Source organism: Narcine bancroftii, chromosome 2 (assembly GCF_036971445.1).
Source record: "Narcine bancroftii isolate sNarBan1 chromosome 2, sNarBan1.hap1, whole genome shotgun sequence".
NCBI classification, from domain to species: Eukaryota; Metazoa; Chordata; class Chondrichthyes; order Torpediniformes; family Narcinidae; genus Narcine; species Narcine bancroftii.
The window spans coordinates 100,031,531-100,050,465 of record NC_091470.1 but is presented as its reverse complement, the minus strand read 5'-3'; the positions used below and the strand labels follow the sequence as shown (position 1 = coordinate 100,050,465).

General features: G+C 44.1%; 1 protein-coding gene across 1 annotated transcript in view; it reads left to right on the top strand.

The window, feature by feature from the left end:
- vamp8 (vesicle-associated membrane protein 8 (endobrevin)) overlaps positions 1-17,887 on the top strand; it is a 29,486-nt gene extending 11,599 nt beyond the window's left edge. The window contains exons 2-3 of the mRNA XM_069917690.1: positions 7,908-8,057; positions 17,538-17,887. Coding sequence (XP_069773791.1) covers positions 7,908-8,057; positions 17,538-17,681 — 294 coding nt within the window. The 3' untranslated portion in view covers positions 17,682-17,887. The remainder of the gene's footprint in view (positions 1-7,907; positions 8,058-17,537) is intronic.
- The last annotated feature ends 1,048 nt before the right edge of the window (positions 17,888-18,935 follow it).

The following is an 18,935-nucleotide window of genomic DNA, read 5'->3' as shown; positions in this document are numbered from 1 at the left end:
GGGGAAATCGGGAGAACACGAACCAGTCCTCATTGAGGGGGTCAGCACTGGAAGGGGTTAAGAAATTCAAGTTGCTGAGTGTCAACATCTCCGAAGATGTGTCCTGGGGCCTCCATGTCAATGCAATCACCAAGAAGCCTCACTAGCAGCTATACTTTGTCAGGAGTTTGAGGAGATTCGGCATGTCGCCAAAGGCTCTTGCAAATTTCTGCAGGTGTTACCGTGGAGAGCATTCTGACTGGTTGCATCACAGAGGCGCCAACAGTCAGGACAAGAAAAGACTGCATAGAGTTGTGAACTCAATCAGTGCCATCACGAGCATCAGTCCGTGGGTCATCCACACGATGTGGTGTCTTCAGAAAGCTGCGTCTGTTCTCAAGGATCCTCTTCACTCTGCTACCATCAGGAAGGAGGTGCAGGAGTCAGCGGCACAAGGACAGATTCTTCCCCTCAGCCAGCAGATTTCTGAATGGACAATGAACCACAGATACTGCCTCTTTCCCTTTATTTTGCACCAATTTATTTTTAAATATAATTTTTTAGAAATATTTCCACAGTAATGCTCCCAAAAAACAACAAATTTTGTGGCATATTCATGGGAATGATTTCTGATTCCGATTTACATGCTGTGTACGTGTGCTCTGTGGTCCAGAAAAACGCTGTTTCATCGGTTACACTGAGGGGCTGACATTGAAGGGAAGCCCCTCGACGAACAGAGTGGGAAGAAACAAGGTTCCACAGTGGTTGTAATGAAGTATTAAGAAAATGTAAAATATACAGTGATGAGAATGTATCAATATTATTGACACTATGAAAATGTAAAAAGTATTGAACGGTTTTCTTGTAAATAATTTATTGCAAATATTTTTGGAAAAAATTAAACTTGAATTGGAAAAGCTGGAGAAAAGATTCACAAGGAGATTACGGTGTCTGGAGGGGTTGAGTTATAAAGAGAAGCCAGATAATCTGGGACTTTTTGCCATGGGGTGTAGGAGGACAAGAGTGGGCCTTACAGAGGTTTATAAATCATACAGGGTGTGAGAAACAGAAGTACCTTCACAGAAATTGCTCGAGACAAAAATTGAGAACAAAGAACATTTATTATACAACAATGCAAACTTGGGTGCTTCCCCTTACCCTGGGAATACACACACATACTGGGGCTCACCCAACTTTTATATAGTTCATTTCAGTGTAGAGGTACCCTGAAGAGCTGGCTCTGAATGGGCAACTAAAGCGGCATCATCTGCAAAGAGTAGTTCACGGACAAGTTTCTCTTGTGTCTTGGTGTGAGCTTGCAGGCGCCTCAGATTGAAGAGACTGCCATCCGTGCGGTACCGGATGTAAACAGCGTCTTCATTGTTGGGGTCTTTCATGGCTTGGTTCAGCATCATGCTGAAGAAGATTGAAAAGAGGGTTGGTGCGAGAACACAGCCTTGCTTCACGCCATTGTTAATGGAGAAGGGTTCAGAGAGCTCATTGCTGTATCTGACCCGACCTTGTTGGTTTTCGTGCAGTTGGATAATCATATTGAGGAACTTTGGGGGACGTTTGGCCTGGAAGTCAGCCTGAAGAAAACTGAGGTCCTCCATCAGCCAGCTCCCCACCATGACTACCAGCCCCCCCACATCTCCATCGGGCACACAAAACTCAAAACGGTCAACCAGTTTACCTATCTCGGCTGCACCATTTCATCAGATGCAAGGATCGACAATGAGATAGACAACAGACTCGCCAAGGCAAATAGCGCCTTTGGAAGACTACACAAAAGAGTCTGGAAAAACAACCAACTGAAAAACCTCACAAAGATAAGCGTATACAGAGCCGTTGTCATACCCACACTCCTGTTCGGCTCCGAATCATGGGTCCTCTACCGGCACCACCTACGGCTCCTAGAACGCTTCCACCAGCATTGTCTCTGCTCCATCCTCAACATCTATTGGAGCGCTTTCATCCCTAACGTCGAAGTACTCGAGATGGCAGAGGTCGACAGCATCGAGTCCACGCTGCTGAAGATCCAGCTGCGCTGGATGGGTCACGTCTCCAGAATGGAGGACCATCGCCTTCCCAAGATCGTGTTATATGGCGAGCTCTCCACTGGCCACCGTGACAGGTTCACCAAAGAAAAGGTACAAGGACTGCCTAAAGAAATCTCTTGGTGCCTGCCACATTGACCACCGCCAGTGGGCTGATAACGCCTCAAACCGTGCATCTTGGCGCCTCACAGTTTGGCGGGCAGCAACCTCCTTTGAAGAAGACCGCAGAGCCCACCTCACTGACAAAAGGCAAAGGAGGAAAAACCCAACACCCAACTCCAACCAACCAATATTCCCCTGCAACCGCTGCAACCGTGTCTGCCTGTCCCGCATCGGACTTGTCAGCCACAAACGAGCCTGCAGCTGACGTGGACTTTTTACCCCCTCCATAAATCTTCGTCCGCGAAGCCAAGCCAAAGAAAAGAGAGGTACCCTCCCCCCCCCCCTAACATTCTTCTGCCTCCTGGATAAGTTTGGCATTAGGCAATCTTGTCTGCCTACATGCTGTTTCTGTGAACTTGGAGGACCAGGGGGTATCCTGTCTGTGTCCCATCATGTCATTGTTATGCCTTTGTCCTTATTCACACCTTCCCAACCCTCAGGGCTTACTAACTCTTATATGCAGAACTTGCTAATTCGTGTCGAAGTCTTACTAATTACAGAACTTGCTGACTCTCTCTAATAAGGCTAGAAGACCCTTATCTTATTCAGACTAACTTTACTTCCTACATTCTATTAATCTACCCTTATCCTATTCATACTGGCTTTATTCATTACACATATATCCATACTAGCTTTCTTCATCTCTCATATTTTCATATTAGTTTTACTCATCTCTCACAATCCTCACTTTTCTTTTAGCTACGCTTCGTGAATTCTCAACTGGAATGTATTACTTGTAAACTTGGTCTTTTTCCCAGTGAGTCAGTAAATGAACTGAAGTCTCAGCATCATCAGACAGAATTTGGGAAACCTACATCCTTTGGGTTATAGTGATCTGATGAGGGGTCCGTTGAATTAAATAGTGCACACAAGTCTTTAGGCAGGGGAGCACCATAATGGCCAGAATAGTGAGTCCAGCTGCTATAAGGGCTGTGGGTATCAGACTCCAGTTACCAATAAAAAGTCTAGTCCATCCCACACCGGACCAAGGTTGCCAAGTCTGAACCTGGGCATGGGAAGATTTGCGAACTCCTGAAGAAGTGTCTTTAACCGCCTGACTGTTGTGAGCATTGTCATTAACCAGTCTTTCACAAACGCTGCCTTCAGCAGCCAACGAGTAATCGAGAGCCAGGCGGTTTTGTTGAACTGTGGCTCGTATCTGTCGTCTTTCTTCAGCCCATAAATTCAGGGCCATCACTGTCTGTTCGGTGATGATCTCCAAGGCTGGAGTCTGATTAAACGATTTAAATGCCAAGCAGCTGTGGTGTTCTAGAGCAGCTTACGTCGTTTACAACTGGAACTCCCCTTACAGTGGTGGTTCTTAACATTCTGAATGTCTGTGTGACCCAAAGGATGATTTACAGGAGACCAAGTTGGGGAGGGGTGTTTCTTGTCACTGAACCTGTGAGTTGCAGCTTGTCTGTGAACATTAGCATATGTATTCATTCTATCTCTGCTACATGTACAATCCTGACTAACATTCTGTCTGTCATTGTCCCACCATCTTCTTTGTGCTATCTCTTTAAAACTCCTCTTTTTAACATCTGTAGAGGCCGGAATACAAACCAAGTCTACTCCCCTAGGGCCGTTCTGTTCCCCTGGTCCATGTTGGGATCCTATATTAACCCATACTAAATAAGGTACCCCACTATGACTATACTCTATACCTGCGCCCAGTCTGCATTCTAAAGGTAAATAATTGTCACCTCTGCTGCCCCTATTCCAGGAGGACTTAATACATTGTGAGCAATTTGGTGATTTCCCAAAAATTGGGAACCAACAAGTAAACAAAACAGCAAATGGTAAAAACAACATTACAGCACTTTTTCCCGGCGTAGTGTAACTTTCAGTTCAGAAGGATGAAGGACTGCACGCCAGGTGGAGGGTAGATTATCAATGTCTTTAGTCCATGCATCAGCAGCTTGTTTAATTCGTTCTATGTGAGTCCACCCCTTTTCTTTCGTTCGCACTGCAGTGTCTGTAATCAAAAGTACACAATAGGGGCCGTCCCAGACAGGTTTTAGTTGGTGATCTTGCCATGCTTTTACATATACCCAATCACCAGATTTAATAAAATGAATAGGATGCTCCAGGGGTGGGTTTTGAGCTAATAAACCCTTCCATTTTAATTCGTAGAGAGAGACAGAAAGTCCCTTTAAATATTTGGATATGTACTGGTCATTAGTCTCAGGGGTAGGGGTATTAAAAGGTGACATAAAAGGTTCGAGTATACCATCTTTCACCAACTGGTCAATTACTGGCTGCAGCCCCTTTTGGCCAGCCATAGGAATTGGGTACTGTTTTCGTCTAATTACTTGCTCAGGATCTTTTAAAGTAACTTGCAGGGGAGGAATATCTAACACTCCTCTATTGCCTCTTTTTGCCCATACTCCAGGATTTATTAGTTCCCGATCCTCCTCGGTTAATACATACAATTGAACCCCGATACCTGATTCCTGTGGTCTGGTGCCGATAGCAAATTGGTCCTGTAAATCTCGTCCTAACAAACAAACTCCAGCTTGGGGAATTAGTAGAATGTCCTCCGTTACTATCTTCTCTCCCATTTGTATTCTTACGTCCCTTAATACAGGGACCATAAAATCTCTTCCTCCTACTCCCGAAATCATCACTGTCCCCTCTATCTTAACACCCTCGGGTGGTTGTAAAATACTAGACCGGGCTGCCCCAGAATCAACTAAAAAGGTCATCTTGTTACTGTGGGGTTCTATGCTTAAATTTACCAATGGTTCTCTGTGCAGCCCCACGGTGTGTATTGACTGAGAACCGTGACCCCCCTATTCATAATCTGCTTCCATCAGTGCCTAAGATCGCATCTCCCTGGCTCGCATTGGGCATTCTCTCTTAAAATGTCCCTCCTTTTCACAATGGTAGCAAACTAATGCTCCTGTTTCCCAATTCCTACCGGGATTACCACGAGGTCCCGGGAACGGTCGTCGTCCCCGGAATTCCCCTCTACCCTTGCCCTTGCTCTGGTCTCTACTCTCCCACTCCCGGAGCTCCTCACAATGTCCAGGAGCTGGCACACAGCCCCTACCCTTTCCTTGCTGTCCCTCCACGACTTCCTTGACTGCCTGCATCAAAATCTTAGCCTTTCCTTTCTGTTTATCCTCAAACCTCTGGACGTATGCCCTTTGTGCGATCTGTAAAAGCTGTGTTATTCCCTGTTCATGCCAATTCTTCTAATGTCTGGGGCTGAATTTGTAACGAAGCCCGTTAATACCAATTGTTCACCCGCTGGGGATTCTATATCCAGACCCCCATATTGCTGTATGGCTGTATGCAATCTATTCAGAAATGCAGAGGGGGTCTCCTCGGGACCTAGGGGAACCTCAAATGCTTTCTTAAAATTCTGTCCCTTTGGAACAGATTCCTTGATTCCTTTTATCAGATTAACCCTATATTCCTCCATTAATGTGCGACCATCATTAGTATTCTTATCCCAATTTGGTTTTGCCAGGGGGAATTTAAGTTCCCCAGGTATCGCCTCTGGTCCCCCTTGGTGTTCCCTATCCCAGTCTCTAATTCCTGCCTGGCGAATCATTCCACGTTCATCCAAAGTGAACAGAGCCCTAAAGATCGATGTTAACTCATCCCATGTATATATATTTGGTCCCAAAAATTGATCTAATTGTTCGGCACATCCCTGAGGATCCTCTATCAGGGAGGTCATTTCTCTCTTAAAGTTACGCACCTCCGTACTAGTCAGGGGCACATTTACGAAACCGAGACCCCCCCCTCCCATAAAGGTCTCATCCAGTTAATTTCTGCCTTATCCTCTCCTTTATAATGTCTAGATTCCTGCTCTCCAGGAAATGAATCAAAGGGTTCTGCCCTTCCCTCCCGGATGGTCTCACACTGTTCTGAATCAAAGTCTCCTCCCTCTCTTGTCAATTGAGGTGGTAATCTAGTACTTTGTGAATGGGTCATCACACCACCCCTACTTTCTTCTCCTTTCTTTAGCTGTGGGGGAGGAGGGGAAGGTGAAGAAGGGTAGAGCATAGGAGAGAGGGGAAAGATAGGAGCCGGCATAGGAGGAGCATAAGGTGGAGGAAGGGAATGTAACACATCCCATCCTTGTGTTTCAGGGACAAAAGGTTCCTCATCCTTCTTGTCCTTACATTCCTTTTCATTCAAAACCAGTTGATCAACCGATCCACTCTGCCAGCAGGCTGCATATTCTCTGCTCTCAATATTATCTCTTTGATTTTGATAGAGCCAGATGTTCAATGCCTGACACATCCAGTCCTCATCGGATCCGAACTTTGGCCAATATACCGAATTCCCTTTTATCGGGTTTTTAACCCATTCCAGACAGCAATACCTGACCATGGTCTGTTTGTCTTTCCCGTGGGTTCTCCCTGCACCCCAATCAGATAGCATTGATCCTAACGGACTTTGCTTAGTTATCTGATCGTCCCGTCCTTCCTTAGGACTATTTCCCTTGCTACTCACACCTCCCATACTAACAGGTAAGTAAAATTCCTCTTACCGGGATCCAGTAGCTATTCCTAGCGCGCTTCCTTAACGTCCTCCCGTCGTTTGTTCTCAATGCCTCTTCTCGGATATCATTCGCTTCATCCACTGACCAGTCACCCGCCGTCCGTGAGTCCAGCTGAATCAGCTGGGGTGCACCTACCCTCGTTGTCGGGCACTCTGTCAGTGGAGGGAGTGGGATCCCGGACGAGCCCCCATTTGTGAGAAACAGAAGTACCTTCACAGAATTTGCTCGAGACAAAAATTGAGAACAAAGAACATTTATTACACAACAATGCAAAGTTGGGTGCTTCCCCTTACCCTGGGAATACACACACATACTGGGGCTCACCCAACTTTTATAAAGTTCATTTCAGTGTAGAGGTACCCTCCCCCCCCCAACATTCTTCTGCCTCCTGGATAAGTTTGGCATTAGACAATCCTGTCTGCCTACGTGCTGTTTCTGTGAACTTGGAGGACCAGGGGGTATCCTGTCTGTGTCCCATCATGTCATTGTTATGCCTTTGTCCTTATTCACACCTTCCCAACCCTCAGGGCTTACTAACTCTTATATGCAGAACTTGCTAATTCTGTCGAAGTCTTACTAATTACATATGGAACTTGCTGACTCTCTCTAATAAGGCTAGAAGACCCTTATCATATTCAGACTAACTTTTACTTCCTACATTCTATTATCTACCCTTATCCTATTCAAATACTGGCTTTATTCATTACACATATATCCATACTAGCTTTCTTCATCTCTCATATTTTCATATTAGTTTTACTCATCTCTCACACAGGGTATGGATAAGATGAATGAGACAGTTTTCATTTCCCAGGGTAGAGAATTCTTAAAATTAAATGGCATAGGTTTAGAGCGAGAGGAAAGACTTGAAAGGGTCCGAGGAGTTACTTTTTCACACAGAGGGTGGTGGGTTTATGTAATAACCTGCCAGAGGAACTGGTAGAGGAAGGTACAGATACATTTCGACAGGTATATGGACCGAAAAGATTTAGATGTCCATGGCTGGCAAATGGGACGAGCTCAGGTAGGCAACTTGAAAGAGTTGGGCCCAAGGGTCTGTTTCCATGCTACATAAATCTATGACTCCATTACCTTCCTAGCTCTTTTAAGTGATGTGGACTGATGCTGTGTTCTCTCCACTATGGTTGTGGTCTGCTGTGTTGACCTCTGCTGTGTTCTAATGCCAGGAAAGCCGAATGAATCAGGACCGCGTCCGGAGCCTCCAGAGCGATGTGGAAGGAGTGAAGACCATTATGACAGAGAATGTTGACCGGATACTAGCTCGTGGTGAGAAATTGGATGACCTCATGAACAAGACAGAGGACCTACAAGCCAGTGTAAGGGTTTTTAAAGGGGGGTGGAACCTGGAACCTCCTCTCGAGTTGTATATTCTGTTAATTCAGTGGTAAGCTCTGTTTTTCAGACCAGATCAAATCTGGTCGCTACTGATGGTTGGCCACAGATGCAATAAGAAAGCCTTCAGGGATTAGACTCCTCATCCGAGTGTGAGAGGGAACAATCAACAAGGGCGGAACGGTTAGCATAACAGTTAGTGCAACGCTATTTCCACGCCATCAACCTGGGTTCAAATCAGGCACTCTCTCTAAGGAGTTTATATGTTCTCCCATGTCCAAGTGGGTTTCCTCCCAGAGTTCCGGTATCCTCCTACCCTTCAAAATGTATGGAAACGTGGGTTAATTGGAGTATTTGCAGGGCACAGATTTGTGGCTTGGAAGGGCCTGTTATAGTACTCTAGGTCTACATTTAACACCTAAAATAGGGTCGCCATGGTTAACATAGCGGTTACAGCGCCAGAGACCTGGATTCCAATCCCGCGTTATCTGTAAGAAGTTTGTTCATTCTCCCCTTATCTGTGTGCGTTTCCTCCGGGGGCTCCAGTTTCCTCCCACCCAGGGGTTGTAAGTTAATTGGGTGTAATTGGGCGATCTGGGCTCATGGGCCAAAAGGGTGTTGCATGTCCAAATTTAAAATAATTAAATTTTTTTAAAAACGTAGGACCTTCTAGTAACTGAATGCAAGTGAAGTCACAGTAGAGATTGGCTGAGATGCCCTTCATGGTCAAAATTGGCTTGAAGGACAGTTATCCGAAGATTCTTTGTACCATTGATGTCTCCCAATTCTTTGGCTAGGAATCAGCCTTCAGAACTGAAAGATAAATGAGTGCTAATTTTTGCCTCTCACTGCTTTTAACTTACATTGTTACATTAACGAACAGGAATTATGCTGGTCTACGTCATTTACCAGTACATCTTTTGTCACCCAAAACGTCCATACCAGAGTCCAACTTAAATTTCACTGCATTATCACTTTGTCTGTGTGAATATTTTGCGATAAAAATGCACAGAAATGGTGGAGAAATTCAGCTTTATTCTTACGTTTTCCTGAACTTGAGGAAGGGCTCAGGCCCGAAATGTCAGTAATATATCTTTACCCCCTCAGGATGCTGCAAGTCCGGGTGAGCTCCTCCAGCATCTCTGTGTGTTTTTACTACAATCTCAGAGCCTGCAGATTTTTTTGTTTCACTCGAGTATTTTGTGATATCAAGGCTTGACTTCATCAGTCAGAGCAATTAGTTGGGGTATAATGTTGCAACTGTACAAGTCTGCACTTCTGGTTGCCACATGGAAAGAAGGATGACATTAAACTGGGAAGGATATTCCCAAGGAGTTAAGTTGTGATGAAAAACTGGAAGGGCTGGAACTTATTTCTCTGGAATGGAGGAGGTTGAACAGTGACCACATAATGGTAAGAGGGCCATAGATAAGGTGAATGGTCAGTTTTTTTCCCCAGGGTAGATAAAACCTGTAGGAATATGGAACAAGCTGCCAGAGGAAGTTGGGCTGTTTCCATACTGTATAATTCTATGACACGATGATATTCACAGCACTCAACACGTAGTTGGAAGTCCATGGCCTTTCAAACTTTAGCTGTTGTGTTCACAATTCAATTTGACCTAGTTCACACTAATCTTTGTGATTCAAGGTCAAATTGTATCAGTAAAATCCAATGAGACGGCATTCTCCGGTCCACAGTGCAGAAAAGTTCAAACACACGTACAGAAATAACACACATAGAAAGGAAACATATACACAGTATACACAAACACACACACACGCTCGTGCACATATATAAAAATAAATATTATTAATAAATACTAGACTCAAGGAGCGTTTTAACAGTTCAATGTCATTCAGCATTCTCACTGCCCGTGGGAAGAAGCTGTTTCTCAGCTTGGTGGAGTACAACGATCCCAGTAAATAAATTGATGGATGGGGGGTGAGAAGGAAACCCCACTCTCTGCCACTTTTATGGTGTTGCGGATTGATTGTAGGAGGGAAGCAAATGAGGAACCTTAAATGAGAACTTCAGAACAAGGAAGCTTAATGTTCAAGTGTGGGGAGAACCTAAAAGTGCGTTCTTAAAAGTAGAACTAGGCTAGGCTAGAGATTAGTCAAGAAGCACTTTTTCACATGAAAGGCAGGGGAAGCATGAACTTCTCCTCCAAGCAGGAGGGCGACAATTTTTTTACTGGAATCAAGATAAGTGGATGACACTGAAGCCCTTTTCACACTGGCTAACGAGTAGATTGGCCGTTCAGTGAACCAGTTAAGGAAGGTGTTTTTGCCTTTCACACTGGACCACTGTAAACTGGTTCTCTATGTCCTTTCACACTCATCACAAGGCATCCCCGGGGATAGGGGATTCCATCCTCCACTGGTGATGTCTGAGTGATGCATCAAACGATGGTGGACCTGCCCTAAATCCTGATCAATGTATTATTTGTATTTAAACAAAATTAAACATGCCTAATTATATCACATTTAAGCATTATGTACAGCACAAATATGAGCCCTTCAGCCCTTGTTGTTGTCCGACCTACATAAATTTATAAAAGACCATGGGAAGTGGTATAAAATACATTGCCACACAATTTATAAAGACTTTGGGAAAGTCCTAGCAGCAATAGTGCACAATTTATAAAGACCATGGTAAAGAGCAATGGTGGACCTGCCCTCCCAGAATTCTGTGCAGCAGAGGTAGGGCTGAATGCATGGAGCACTCACGAGGGGTTTCTCTGCCGCACGGAATTCTGGGAGGGCAGGTCCTCCGTTCCTCGGTCTCTCTTTCTCTCCCCCTGCTGTGACATTCCCAAGGTCCTTTAGAAATTTATAAAGGTTTATATAAGTCGGCAAAGCTTATACCTTTTTAATCTTTTGCTTCCTTCTTATTCCTGCACTTATGCAAAATGTCAACAGTATGTCACTATTTTGTCCCTGGATAGTCCATGTCCCTTTCACACTGGGCTAATCGGCACGCAGGCATCAGTCAGATACTACCTATCTAGGTAGTCCATCCCTGCCATGATCCAATGCCTGCAGGCCAATTACGGAGCTTTCGCTCTGCACTTAACTGGTAGATTGGCCGTCAATGACTAGGACAAGATGCCAGTGCGAAAGGAACTTGAGATTGTAGTAAAAACACACAGAAATGCTGGAGGAACTCAGCTCAGAGGCACCCGAGAAAGAAAGCCCGGCTGGGTTTTTACATGATACTTTTTAACAAGATTGGCAGTCCTTTGTTCAGAGTTAGGCCCCTACTCAATGAGGAGCTTGTCACTCAGGCTTCTTGTATGGGATGAAACTTTAGGTCATGTGTCATTCAGTAGCTTATAGCTGTGCCTGATTTCCTGTGCTGGCTTGGTTAGTAGACAGCATCCAGGCAAGATGGTTGGAACTTTGAACCACAGGACTCAATATGTATCATGGGGATAAGACTCTTATTTCAGATCAGAATGTTCCACTTTATTGCCTCGTGTACAGTAAAAGCAACCAAGCAGCCTCAGGCAACCAGCAAAAAAAAATCAAAGAAAATAAATTTAAAAAATGTAAATAATAAGAATAAACTAATGGGTAAAATACATAAATTTAAAATTGTAAATGTTCACTGAAGTAACACGTAAACCTTTGGTGAAGATGGGATCAAATATTCAGCCAGCGGAGGACCTTGGTTGTGCTTTGCTCGTAGCAGCTGTTTGAATAAAGTTGTGTGAAACAGCGATGGCGTTGCCCAGGATGAAGAGCTGGTTGATGCCGATCGCTGTTGGGGTGACCCTCTTAAAGTGTCTCCTTATATCTACTTAGTAAGAGAACCATAGTCAGAGGCTTTATCTGTAAACTTGGGTGGGGGGGGGAGGGGGTTAATTATCTATAATGTTATTGTTCGTCTTTCGGGCGGCTCCATGGAGGGGAGGAACCTGCAGATGCAGCGACGGTTAAATGTTTTCAAAGAATGTGACTGAAAATAGAGTAAAATGCTCTAAGGTTTATATATTCATGCAGGTGAAGTTTGTTCAGTGTAATTACAGTGTAGTATTTTTGACTTTTAAACTGTTTATTCTTAATGTAGGGGCATTAGTTAGGCATTGTGAGAGCAAGTCTCAAGCAACTGAAAAATACACTTATCCGGCATCTGCCAATCCCCATAGTTGCAGGATACCAGAACTTTTACTGTACTTTGGTTGAGCTTAAGGGTGTGTCTGTTTTGCTGCTTCAGGTGGACGTTAAAATTCATGTAGCATAGACAAAAGAACTGTAAAAATAAGTTTCCAATTTCCTGCCAAATATTCCTCCCTTTACAAAACTCCTTGCCAAATGATACTGTGTGTGAAGTGCTTTGAGTGGTTTTGAAGTGGGATAAGAAGGGGGAGAAAACCAATCTGCCCTTACATAAGGCTCTGGGTGAGGAGTAGGAGTCGGAGGCATCCAGGAGAGGAGGAGCGTGGTTAGAGTGACGGGGGTTAGTACTTAAAAACTTGGTACCTACCGGGGCTCGGACCTAGTGCTTTGGGAGAGGAGTAGGAGTTGGAGAGGAGGAGTGACGTGAGAGTGGAAGAGGGCCAATAAAAGGAAGGTAAGGTAAAGGAGTGGCCAGTGAGTGGCACAGCAAAGGAGTGGGACTTGAGGCTTTGGCTCATGAGGCTTTGGCGAGCAGAGGTTGCAATCAAGCTTGTTCGCAGTAAGGGAAGGCTGGCTAGTTGTTTATTTGTTTCTTTTGCATTTGAGGAAGGGATGAGAGAAAGAATGAGTGTGAGAGCAGTTTGCTCTTCTCAGTGCCAGATGTGGGAGGTCCTGGAGTCTTCTAGCCTCCCAGACATCCATGTCTGCGCCAGGTGTGCTGAGCTGCAGCTTATCAGGGACCGTTAGGGAACTAGAGCTGCAACCTGATGGCCTTGCCTTGGTCAGGGAAAATGAGGAAGTTACAGCCAGGTGGTCACACCAGGGCCACGGGAGGAGGATGTGGGTCACATTTGGGAGAGGGAAATGGAAGAGCAAGGTGCTAGAGAAGACTCCTGTGGCTGTACCCCTCAATAATAGGTACTCTTCTTTGTGTACTGTTGGTGGGGGGGGGGGGTGGAGGGGAAACAGCCTAGCTGGGGAAAGCATTAGTGGCTACACCTCTGGCACAGGGTCGACCCCTGTGGCTCAGAAGGGTAAGGAAAGGAAGAGGAGGGCAATAGTCATAGGGGACTCAATAGTTAGGAGGACAGAGAGGGGATTCTGTGGAGAACCAGGTGGTGGTTTGCCTCCTTGGTGCCAGGGTCTGGGATGTTGCTGCAAGATACTCTAAAGTGGGAGGGAGATGAGCTGGAAGTTGTGGTACATGTAGGTACTAATGATGTAGGGAGGAAGAGTGAAGAGGTCCTGAAAAGTGAGTACAGGGAGTTAGGTAGAGAGCTGAAAAGAAGGACCACAAAGGGAGTAATCTCAGGATTACTGCCTGTGCCAGGAATAGAATGAGGTGGAGGATGAATGCATGGCTGAAGGGATGGAGCAAGGGGCAGAGATTTAAGTTTCTGGATCACTGGGACCTTTTTGGGGGGTAGGTGGGACCTGTACTGGATCACTGGGACCTTTTTTGGGGGTAGGTGGAACCTGTACAGAACAGACAGATTGCACTTGAATCCCAGGAGGACCACGATCCTGGCAGGAACATTGGCTAAGGCTACTCAAGAGTCTTTAAACTAGAATGGTTGGGTGGGGGGGGGGGGGGGGGGGGGTAACCAAGTGAAGGAGAACAGCAAGGAGAAGGTTAGATTGCAAACAGAGAAAGTTTGTAGACAAAGTTTGGGGTGGATAGGCCGATGGCAATTTAAAGGGCCGCTTCTGCTTCTTCAGGCGCATTCTTAGCAAAGAATGCACCTGAAAAAGCCTTTAGTGGGCTCATCCAGGGAGGTTGTATGGGTGGAATTGAGGAATGGGAAAGGGGTAGTCACACCTATAGGGGTGTATTATAGACCACCTAATGGATATAGAGAAGGAAGATGCTCTGCACGAAGATGGAGGGGAGATGACAGAAAAAGAACATAATAGGGGCAAAATAGAGAATAAGTAGTGGGAAATGCATATACTTTAATGCCAGGAGCATTGTAAGGAAGGTGGATGAGCTGAGGGTGTGGATGGACACTTGGCAGTATAACGTGGTAGTGATTAGTGAAACATGGTTGCAAGAGGGTTGTGATTGGCAATTAAATATTCCTGGATTTCGTTGCTTTAGGTGTGATAGAATTGGAGGGGCAAGAGGGGGTGGTGTAACATCACTTGTCAGGGAAAATACTACAATGGTGCTTAGGCAGGATAGATTAAGGCACTTTCAGGTGGCCAATTGCCCCGCATGTAAAGCCGCATGTTTAGGCAATATGCGGCTGTTTTGAGGCCACCTGAATGTGCAGGAGGTGCTCTTGAGGCGAACTATGTAACCCTCCTCCGAGAGGGATAATCAGCTCAGCTCAGGTGCTCCCCCAGCCACCTGAATGTATAGGAGACGCTCTTAAGGCAAGCAATGTAACCCTCCTCTGAGAGGGATAATCAGCTCAGCTCAGCTGGCTGAAAGCAGATGTTAAAGGGTCAGGCTCCTGATCACAGCTGACACTGGGCAGGAGCCAGAGTGTGCTCAGAGCCGCATTCTGTGCAGCTGTGTCCTTCAGGTGGCCAGCATTGCGCTTTAAATGCTGCCACCTGAATGGCAATTTAAAGGGCCGCTTCTGCTTCTTCAGGTGCATTCTTAGCATAGAATGCACCTGAAAAAGCCTTTAGTGGGCTCATCCAGGGAGGCTGTATGGGTGGAATTGTGGAATGGGAAAGGGGTAGTCACACCTATAGGGGTATATTATAGACCATCTAATGGGGAGCGAGAACTAGAGGAGTAAATTTGTAGGGAGATAGCAGATATTTGTAATAAGCACAGGGTTGTGATAGTGGGAGATTTTAATTTTCCAAATATAGATATGGAAAGGGATAGGTCAGGACCTAAGATTGTGGTTTTTGAGTGGGGAAAAGCTAGATTTGAGGAGATGAGAAAGGATTTACGAGGAGTGGATTGGGACAATTTGTTTTATGGGAAGTATTTAGTAGAGAAATGGAGGTCTTTTAAAGGTGAGATTTTGAGGGTACAAAATCTCTATGTTCCTGTCAGGAAAAAAGGCAGAGTCAAAAGTTTGAGAGAGCCATGGTTTTTAAGGGATATTAGAAACTTGGTTCAAAAAAAGAGGGAGAGCTACAATAAATAGAAGAAACAAGGAATAAAGGAGATGTGTGGAGAATACATCGAATGTAAAAAGAATCTTAAGAAAGAAATAAGAAAAGCTAAAAGAAGGAACGAGGTGGCTTTCGCAACCAGGGTGAAAATAAAACCAAAAGGTTTCTATAAATATGTTAATAGCAAAAGGAGAGTGAGGGATAAAATTGATCCCTTAGAGAATCAGAGCTACAACTATGCGTGGAGCCAAATGAGATGGGGGAGATTTTGAACATTATTTTCTTTGGTATTCACTAAGGAGAAGGATATTGAATTGTGCAGGGTAAAGGAAGCAAAGAGGGTAATTATGGAAACTGTAGTGATTAAGAAAGAGGTAGTACTGGAGCTTTTGAAGCATATAAAGGTGGATAAGTCTCCAGATCCCGACGGGATTTTCCCCAGGATCTTGAGAGAAGTTAGTGAAGAAATAGCAGGAGCTCTGACAGTGATTTTTCAAATGTCATTAAAGATGGGTTTAGGGGCTGGAGGATTGGGGTATTGCTGAAGTGGTTCCTTTGTTTAACAAGGGTTTGAGGAGCAAGTGTAGCAATTATTGGCCTGTCAGTCTGACATGTGGTAGGTAAGTTCATGGAAAGCGTTCTTAGAGATAATATATATAAGTACCTGGAGAGACAGGGTCTGATCAGGAAAACTCAACACGGGTTTGTGCGTGGAAGGTTATGTTTGACTAATTGTTCAATTTTTTGAAGAGGTGACTAGGAATGTTGATGAAAGGAAAGCAGTGGATGTTGTCTATATGGACAGTAAGGCCTTCAATAAGGTTCCGCATGAAAGGTTAGTTAGGAAGGTTCAAGCGCTAGGATTAACTTTGAGATAGTCAAGTAGATTCAACAGTGACTGGAAGGGAGATGCCAGAGAGTCGTCGTGGATAACTGTTAGGCTGGAGGCTGGTAACAACTGGTGTGCCTCAGGGTTCTGCATTGGGTCCCTTGCTGTTTGTCATTTACATTAATGATCTGGATGATGGGGTGGTAAATTGGGTAAGTAAATATGCAGATGATACTAAAATAGGTGGAATTGTGGATAATGAAGAAGGTTTTCAAAGATTGCAGAGGGATTTGGACTGTGCAGAAGAGTGGGCAGAAAGATGGCAGATGGAGTTTAATGCTGATAAGTGCGAAGTGCATCATTTTGGTAGGAATAATCAAAAGAGGACATGCGTAGTCAATGGGAGGGCATTGGAGAATGCAGTGGAGCAGAAAGAACCAGGAGTAACGGTGCATCGTTCCCTGAAGGTAGAATCTCATGTGAATAGGGTGGTGAAGAAGGCTTTTAGTGTGCTGGCCTTTATAAATCAAACCATAGAATACAGGAATTGGGAAGTGATATTAGACTGTTCAAGGCATTGGTGAGGCCAAATTTGGAATACTGTGTGCAGTTCTGGTCACTGACTTATAGGAAGGATATCAACAAGGTAGAGAAAGTGCAGAGAAGATTTATGAAAATGTTACCTGGGTTTCAGAATCTAGATTACAAAGAAAGATTGAGCAGATTAAGTCTTTATTCCTTGGAGCATAGAAGGTTGAGAGGAGATTTGATAGAGGTATTTAAGATTATGGGGATATATAGAGTTGATGTGGATAGGCTTTTTCCCTTGAGGGTAGGAGAGATTGAAACAAGAGGTCATGAGTTAAGAGTTAAGGGGAAAAAGTTTAGAAGTAACATGAGGGGGAACTTCTTCATTCAGAGAATGGTGGCTGAATGGAATGACCTTCCAGGAGATGTAGTGGCGGCAGGGTCCATTTTATTATTGAGGGAAAAATTGGATAGGTATATGGATGGGAGGAGAATGGAGGGTTATGGGCAAGGTGCAGGTAGATGGGACTAGAGGAGGGGACTTGGTTCGGTGCAGACTAGAAGGGCCAAGATGGCCTATCTCCGTGCTGTAATTGTTATATGGTTATAAATGTTCCTTACCAAAAGAAGGGAGGTAAGAGATGGAGATACTCGGGGAAGGAATTTACAAAGAGGCAGTGATCAACAGTCAGCCAAAATAGTTCCACGGTAATTGGCAATCAGGACTTGGTGCCAGTTTAACTATTGCTTATTGTATTATTTAGATCTCAGATTTATTGTCAGGGTACACATGACATCACATATAACCCTGAGATTTCTTTTCCTGTGGGCGAGGCCAAAAACTATACTCAACAATAAAGAAGTAAAGAAATGTAAACAAACTGACTTTACACTTTTCTTTTCAGTCCGAACACTTCAAGACCACATCACAGAAAGTGGCAAGGAAATACTGGTGGAAGAATACGAAGATGATCATTCTGCTTGTGGTCATTGTTGCAATTATCCTGACTTTGATCATTCTCTTTGCCACAGGGGTCATCCCCTCCTAACAACATTGTTTCTTGGTGTTACGTAAGTTTTGTGTCTTCAATGACCAGTCTATACGATGCTGTTGTGAACTTTGGATCCAATGTTAATTTTGATCTGTATATTTTCAGAATAAATCTAGCTGTATACATATATGCAAATCCTTTGTACAAACTTACTAATGTAAACGTTGACAATAAAGTATCAAAATGAAGTGAAAATACTAAAATTAATTCAATTTCTGTGAATTATGTGTCTATCAAAGTAGGATTTCTTAGTGCTGGTAAAGAACTCTTTGACATTTGGACTCAATACATCTGCATCCCCAGGTCAAGTGCAGCAGAGATTATTTATGGAATAAAGTCCCTTCAGGTCTTCTAAGACAAAGTATGGAAAAAAAATTGAAACAGAGAGAAAAAAAAATACTCTTTTCCAGTAAGGCCTCCATATAAGATACAACAGAGGTTGTATCTAGATTAAAACTCTTCTTACATTTTCTCGTCAAATGTTCCAAGGCCCCGATGCAAGGTGAGCCGGGTGTAAAGTAGATCTCACTTTACTCTGCTCCATATTGTGCCTCATTCTGCACCCAGCAGTGGCTTCACAATTGGCAGATTGGGGTCATCTTGCAAATCAGAGACCAACTTGACGCTGAAATTCCAAAACCCATGAAAGATGGAGATTGATTGAATTTTCACCTCGCCACTCACAACTGGAAGTAAATACAGGTTCATGGTGATACTCAGTGAAATCACTTCCTTTATACTGTCACCAATTTTAAATCGTGGTACACCTATTGCAAAAATACTCCAAAAGGAATCCATTTAAACACAGTCTTCTCACTAACATGATGTGAGGGTAAAACACTAAAGTCTGCAGACACCATGATTGAAGTAAAAACACAATGCTGGAGAAACTCAGCAGGTCAAACAGTGTACTTTATAGAGCAAAGATAAAGATACATCACCAACATTTCGGGCTTGAGCATGGTGTTTCCAGTATTAAATGAGTGTTGCCTCGTTAACAGTTGTTTTTCCTTGTTTTTCCCAGTTTTTATCTCTGTAAAATTGTTTCTGATCATTGGTTTCTACAGACATACTCCTATGATCTCATTGCTTTGTATTGAGAATTTTTTATTTCCCCTTTACATAAATTCCCTTACCTTGTGAGATCACTTGTCTGGTGTAACCCGAAGGGAAATGTTCCATTCTCACAAAGACAGATCCTTCACCCAGAGTTCAGTGTGTAACTTTCAAGTGAATCAAACAGAAAGCAAA